The 7,762-nt window shown below is 42.2% G+C and overlaps 1 protein-coding gene across 2 annotated transcripts in view; it reads right to left on the reverse strand.

The window, feature by feature from the left end:
* Positions 1–5,417: 5,417 nt before the first annotated feature.
* The window catches only part of mpp7a (membrane protein, palmitoylated 7a (MAGUK p55 subfamily member 7)), a 143,630-nt gene continuing 141,285 nt past the window's right edge, over positions 5,418–7,762 (reverse strand). For both annotated transcript variants that reach the window (XM_024280521.2, XM_036217342.1), the window contains one exon: positions 5,418–7,030. In XM_024280521.2, the coding sequence (XP_024136289.1) occupies positions 6,851–7,030 (180 nt within the window). In that variant the 3' untranslated portion in view covers positions 5,418–6,850. The remainder of the gene's footprint in view (positions 7,031–7,762) is intronic.

Raw genomic sequence — 7,762 nt, forward strand, 5'->3', positions numbered from 1 at the left:
GAGCCCTAAAACAGTCTTTTCATTGGAGGTGGTAGCTTGAATCCATGTTGCCGGTGACGATGTGAACGTAGCTTTATGTTTGAAGTCACCAAAAATAAGATTGTACCTCTGAACAAGACTGGGAGGAGTCACTCCACGTGGTGGGGTACGAATGAACTTGAGAATATTAAGGAACACTCTGTCGAGTTAAAGTCCCATTAGTTGTCATGCATCTGGCTGTGTGAAATTTGTTCATCTACATTTTCCCTGTGGGAGCGGTGAGCTGTAGACACAGCTGCACTCTGGACCCATTTGGTGGTTTAACCCTCCAATAACGTCAGCCATGGATTTGAACTCACTACCTTCCAGTCTCAGGGCAGACTCTCTACCACAAGACCGCTGAGCTGGTTGAGTGATATGATGGAACCAAAGTAATAGAGGTTAGTAAAGTAACAGACTAAGAAAATATATATTCTGATGTGTTAGCTAAAAAGCTAACAGGCTAGCATTGGCTCATGGATTTTTTTATTCTTAGCTTGGCTCTTTTTTGCTAGTTAGCTTACTTTCATGTGATTTTAGTTTTGTTTGATTAACTTTTGCTCGTATAATTCATGTTAAATAATTAAAACTTTTAAACTATTTTAAGACATTTCTTCCTTTCAATTTTTGCACGGCTCCACAGAACAGGGGTAGTTACAGGAAACATGGTCCACTCTGAGGTTAAGAAATAAAGCAATAAAAAAAGCATCCAATGGTTCCAATCAAGCATGAAATTAAAACTTATTTTATTATATTTAATTTTAGGTTGGAGTTCAGCAGTTGCGACTGCCGTTTGTAGCAGGGAACACTTCCACCCCGCAAAAATAAAAGTCTGTTTAATCCCTCATTTCAACTTTCAGGGAGCTGGCAGCTTTTCTGAGGCCTAACACGGTGCAGCGAGCTTCTCAGGTATCATGGCCGTCCAGGGCTCCGTCCCTGTGGTGCAGCCGCTGCCGCGCGGAGGTAACTCAAGCATGCTTAGCATTAATGACCAGTGACCGGGGCCTCCTTGTAATCCACTTACAGTCATTACACCGGGTCAACGCGGCGGCTGCTGCTGTAGCGCTCTTGTGCTCCAGCTGGACGCCGTGCTCCATCCCATTTGTGCAACTGGAAGATCCCGTTTAGCTACTTACCCTCACAAGATCTTGGGTTTTACAAAGTTTCAGGGATTTAAACTGTCAGCTGAAGAACCATCAGAATCACAAACTCTTCCAGAAAGGCCTTTGCGAGGCAGGGGATGTTTTGTCTCCTTCACTCATCCAATCATAACAGCGCTGACAACAGCTTGAAAACTCCAGAGAATTATTGTTTAAAAGCTGACAGCTCCGCATCGCTGTAATTATGAACACCTTGCAGAGGAGGGCTAAGCGCCCAAGGGTTTAAGAAAATACAGGTGGACAGGTCTGAACTAAGGTAACAGCCGGTGCTCCTAGACCCCCACTCTCACTCCACACGTGTCAGAGGAATTCTTCAGCTGCGAGGACCCTCCTGCTGAACTTTTAGCCCCGTCACAGTGTCAAGCTAACCTGCGAGCAACTTCACGCCCCACCCCGACTGACTGCTATGATCCTGACAGTCTGAAAATAAAAACTCCCTCCAACATTACTGGTTAAGAATGGAGAAGAGCAGGTCAGAACAACACGGCCTAAAGATCTACAGCAGGAGTTATGCTCATCACCGGACATCACCGGCTGTTTTTTTTTGCTTTTTGAGCGTTCTGTGACCACGAAAAAAGACAACAGGAGGAAGAAAATCATCCGAACGCAGCAGGAGTCCCTCCTGAAGGGTCGCTCAACAAGCAGTCACATTAGGGGATTAATCCCGCCCGGTTCTGTTGATGTATGCTGCCACTGTGCTTCCAAAGCTGTAAATCAAAAGTGCCGCAGACCATATTAAGACCACTAATGGATTCCACAAAAAAAATGCATCATGGGACGCTGAAGGGACATGTCGCTGGGTTCCCAACTTTTCCACATCCTCTCCATCCATCCATCCATCCGTACGGCCCGCTTTCCTTCTCCTCTTAAACAATGGGATCGGTTAAAAGCCCAGATTTATGGACGTGAAAAAGAAATAAGTTAGGAGGAGAGCGAGCGATTCACGAGACTCGACTGCAGCAGGGTGACATGAACATCCCAGATCCCAGATGAAAGCCGTTCCATAAATCCCTGGATTCGGTTGTGCTAAACTATTGCAGCCATCGGGAGAAGTGAGAGGGGGGGCAGACGGGGAGCTGCTCTTTGATTTGGTGGGCGCCAGCGCTCATGTCCTAAGCTGGGGAAGCCATCACTTGGCCTGTTCTCACATGGCAGCTCACTCCTCAAGGGATGTCAGGAAACATGAATAAAGGAAGCGGGGGAGATTTGCTACCTAAAGCCCGCTCGGGCCAGAAGACAGACGCTCATAGAATTACGGGAAGATTTATGAAGGCGCGTCAATCTTTGCTCCTACTTACCTCTCAAATGCACTGAGCACATTGTCATTTTCTGTAATACATCATCACTCATTTCGGGACACATGGGGCTGCATCCTCTCTGATCATTATGGACGTCCAGGTCGTTCTGACAGCACGTCAGCGGACAAAGACGCAGATCGGTTTGTCTGTCACAGCCGTCCACCAGCGCAGCGGGAGCCGGCCGTTTGCTGGAGGAAGGCTGAGGGCAAACATGACCAGAGACACCCGACACCTCCAGTTCAGCAGAGCTGAATAAACACAAAAAAACCTGCAGCAGATGAGGTTCTGGGGGAGATTTGGTTGGCTTCCTCAAATTTACCACCACCTTCACCCCCTTAGGGGATCATGCTTGGTAGGAAGGTCCACAGCGGCGATCTACCTCTGCAGGAACGCTGGTAGAGCCGGGCCTTTGGAGGCACAAACTCAGGAATACAGTTGTTTGTCTTGTGCTTGATAGTTCTTGGAGAAGATCTGGGAAATGGAGAAGAAGGCTTCCTACAACAATGTTTTTTCAATCAGGAGGAAAAGGTGACGAGTAACTACCTTTATCACCTCAACACACCAAAGTCCAGCACAGTAACATCTGAGTGAGAAGTGAAGAGGTGGAGGATCTGATCTGGATCAGGCACCTCAAGACACCGATGTTTGAACTTTGAGAGCTTAAAGGGTAACCAAACAGAGAAGTAGGAGGCTGACTCCACCCACAGCTGAAATGTGAAAATCCAGTCAGAGGGGCGGGGCTTGGGGGGTGGACTGTTATCATTACTGGAGCTGCAGATCATGACGTGGGACTTATGAAATCACATGCGACTAAGATAATTTGACCAATCATGAAATCCAACTGTAAAACCTCGATTCAACCTGTAGGGGGCAGCAGACAGACCGTTTTTGATAATATTTTCAAGAATTAAACAAGTTCATTTCATTTTGTCAAAAATTTGGTAATGACCAACAGACAGCACTTCTAAAGCCCCATTTATATAGGTTAACAGACAAAAAAACTTGATTTAGGATTTGGTTACCCTTTAAAATATGAACTCATGTTGATTTTAGAAAAGAGGATGTAAATAATTAAATACATTTAAAAATTGCAGGTTTTCTGCAGGTTTCATCTCCACAACAACCATTCTAGTTTCCGGTCCCCTGGGGGTGACAATCAGGTTTGTCTAATTTTTAGAACAATTGGCAAAAGTAATTTTTTTTATTTCCTTAGCAACAGGGTTTCTTTTTGTTAACATCCACATTATTAATATGTTGTATCATTTCATTCAGCTTGAGCTGGGGATTCATGTTTTAAATTTTCACAACATTCTGGTAAAAAATGTTTAAGCAACGGGAGGATGTCACTTTTATGAGTTCGCCAAACTTTCGCCATATCGAAAATCTAGAACTTCTAAAATCATTTTTTTTTCAATAAGAAGCTTCCCAATGATGCTCAAAGACTCAGGGGGCAATAGGCTGACATCTCTGGGAGGAGTTTACATTTTTTAGCGATACTCAAGGTAAGTTCCAGTCCCACTCCAACCATATTTTTTGGGTTTGTAAAATGGTTCGCCGTAGTCTTTTAATTATGATTGTGCAGTTTTGAAGCAAAATCTAAAATCCTTTGTCGTTTTTCAAGACATTTTATGCACAGTGGCAGTAACTTATTAGAATTGTAAGTCTGGGTTGTGGGCGGGACTGTTGGCTTGAAGCATCCCCACCTCCTCCCCTTCGCTGGGAACTCTTGTTTGTACGTGCACGCGTGAGCTTATATCCATCCACAAGCTAGCATTAGCAGCGCAAAAATAACAATGAGCAATATAGTAAAGTTTAGAGCCAGAGGTCAGCTCGGAATAGCACGGGTTCATCATTTCTTGTAAACGTAAATGTGATTGGGCTGAAAGAGAGCGGAGTGGATAAGAGAGACTTTGGCACGCCCATTTCAGGAAGTGTGTGAGTAGTCTGAGCTTTTTCAAGCATCCAGTTTTCTGATCCAACAAAAAATGATCAAAATACTGAAATGATTTTGAATAGATCCTCTATTAAGAGAAACATGTTACAAGAACAATGTTGAAAACACACAAAAAAGATTTTTCATTGGAAAAGGGTCTTAAAAAAAAGCAAGATGGCGGACTTACTCCAAGGTCAAAGGTCAATGAAACTCCTGTGGTGGTGGTAGACCTAATTCTGTGTGGGAAAGTTTGTGATGGTAGTTCGAACAAAAGTTTACTTTTCCAATGTTGTGTAAAAAATGTAGAAATTGCTTAATTTCACAAATGCCATAAAATGGTTGCCAAAATGTAGGTCCTGTGGCCATCCCATAATAATTAAAAAAATTGTTTTTGAAAGCTCCATCATGTACGTTTTAGTTTTTTTTTTTATATATATATATTTCTCATTTTGTGACAGTTTTCAGGTGATGTCATCATTTTTTGGAGGGGTAATTCCTTAAATGTGATTTTCATTGGGTAATAGTAGTGTGGAAATTTTGGTAAGTTTGTGAGCATGAAGTGCGGTGAAATTTTCACTCAAAAATGTAAGAAGAACTGTAAAAATAGTCTGGACTTTACAGTTCAGGAGAGCAGCAGGACATAAAAATACATTTTTTTAATTCCTGCTCCTCCAGGTATGCAACAGAAACTTCTTTGACAGGCTCTACATTTGGCTCAGAAAAAGCAAAGCCCATAATCCAGCCACATCTTACTCTAGAAAGCCAAAAATATTCATAAATTCACGGTGATTGTGCTGCAGGGAAAATATTTCAGCTTCATCTGGGAAAAGAGCATTGAGCGCATGACTTATCCTGCTCTCCCGTGTCGTCATTTACAAGGTGAAGTGTGTCGGAAAATCTTCCTCCGGTGAAGGGAGATCACGACGGCACGACTGGGTCCCTCTCCGCCCATCGCAGCTGCTACTGCGCAGTCGCAGACACGAACCCAGTAAAAAGGTGCATGCGAAATTCTGATTGGATGGATTTTCTTTACTGAGAAATAAAGACCCATACAGTGTGGCGTGCAGGCGGCCTTTTCATTTACAAGTTAAAAACAGTCTTCTTCACAAAGGTGAGTCTTATCGATGAAACAGAGCAGAGGTGTGCCGTACTCAAACCGAAGAAAAGTACGGTCAAATTCCTAAAACACTCATTTGACCCAAAGATTTATGACTGTAAACATGAAAGCAGATGGAAAAACAAATAAAAAAAAACATTTGAGTTTTTGGAGAACAAAGTTGTGCAGATGCACAGGAGTAAACAAGGCCTTAAATTTCTACATGTTATTTTGTAAAAATGACATGTTATTGACATGGTTGGTTATTTTGAACTTTTATTTTGAAAGTGACTTCATTTTTATAATTGTACATTTCAACATAGTTGTAGAAATATTTGAAAAAAGAATGAATTTTCTCCAAATTAAATAGGTTTTTCCTTGAGATTCACTTGAAGTCGCTCCAAAGTCTTTGACAAGAAATGGCAAAAAAAAAAAAAAAAAAAAACAGGAACTAAAAAAAATTGACAACAGGAAGTGTTGTTTTATCCCAAGCTAAAGTGTTCTGATCCTGTTCTGGTTCTAGGTCAATTAAAGTAAAATAAATGAAAGTAAAAGCTTTTATTTTACCAAAAAAAAAAAAAAAATGAAGATCTAGAAATTAATTTCACAGAAGTTATAGTGTCTTTGTGGAGAACAAACTCCATTAATAAAATTCAATAAAATCTGTTTTCTTTAAGCTGCTGTAATGGAACCAAAAACACCGACGCGTGTTTGGAGTCTGACATGAAATAAAACGCCTCTATGAAAGCAAAGAAACTTCTAGAATAACAAAAATATATATAAAAAATGCTGCTACAGTTAAGACCAGTTGCTTTTAAAATTACATTTTGTGTATAAAAGAACTATTGGAACATTTCAGAAAATATATTAATTTCTTTAAATAAAATAGTTATTGCCCTTCTTGTGAGAGTACCTGGAAGAGTTTTGTTTGGACTAAACACCGTGAAAGCACAGACGTGGTGTGGTAAGACAGAAGACTATTTTTTTTTTTATTGTTTACCCTGTTTTCCCCTCAGGGTTCAGAAACAGGAGCCAGCATGAAGTCCATGGTTCCTTCTGGTCCAATTCTAAACCACCACAGCCAGATGAAGGCGGTTGAATTGACAAACGTGGATTGGACCTGGGAAATGTGTCCAGAATTTACAGTCCTGTCGGGTCAGAACTGAAGATCCAAATCCATCCACATCCCCTTTGCCTACTTTTTGTGTGGCAACGCCAAAGTCGGTCCCGATTTGTCCCGCCGACTCCCTCAGAAATATGAAACCGATATGTGTATTCATCTAGAAAAAGCGTATTTTTGTGGGAAAAGCCCCGCCCTTTAACCCTTTCCCAGTCCGTGCTGGTTTCAGGAGTGAGTCCAGCTGACTGGAACCCAGTGAGTTTCTGTCTCCACTTTCTTTACCGCCGACCGCAGCTCGCTGAAGGCCGTCGAGAGGTCGTCGTTGACGATGACCTTCTCAAACAGATGACCATACTGCATCTCCATCACCTGTGCGGTGTTCACCATCTCCAGGAAGTCCTCGTCCTGCATACAGACGAGAGGAAAGAGATCAGCACAATCCACAAAAACACAATCATACTAATAATCATATCGTTAACACCAAATACATGGCTTTAAGCGCACAAATAAACATTAGACGGTGTTTGCAGAGCCTGTTATAACCCCGGTACCCACGCATGAACCCTGGCGCCACTTCTGCACGGAAGCCTCAAGGAATTTTTACAATTTCCTCCATCGAGTACACACAGTTATCCAATTCACTAAGCAAACAGATTATCCTCAAAATAAACCGAGGACAAAACATAGCCCTAGCTTAAAGACTGCAGACATGAAAAAGCACACACTGCTTCCCCGTCTACATTTCTGCCCCGTGTGATTGAGAAATGACAGCTTGCACACAGGCGGCGGACGAAAATGGATTTGACTCAAGTCAGCCTTGAGGTCTGATGAGGTTTCAGTCACGTGGTCACTGGACGTGGGATTGAACAGACGGCACTGCAGGCGCAGGTCAGATGGAATAATTCAGCTTAAGTTGATATTAGGTTGACTTGGAGTTAGATCGAGGCAAACTTAGGGGAAAAAACCTTAAAGTCCTACTCCAATCATCTTTTGACCTATTGTAAAAGCATTCCCAGTGGTCTTTTTATTATGATGATGTTGCTTTTAGGCAAAATTATAAAAATCGGTGTTGTTTTCTATGACATAGTATCTGCAGAGTGGCAGGAGTTCATTAGAAGTTCACCTCTAGATTGTGAG

Source organism: Oryzias melastigma, linkage group LG20, assembly GCF_002922805.2.
Source record: "Oryzias melastigma strain HK-1 linkage group LG20, ASM292280v2, whole genome shotgun sequence".
Classification (NCBI taxonomy): Eukaryota; Metazoa; Chordata; class Actinopteri; order Beloniformes; family Adrianichthyidae; genus Oryzias; species Oryzias melastigma.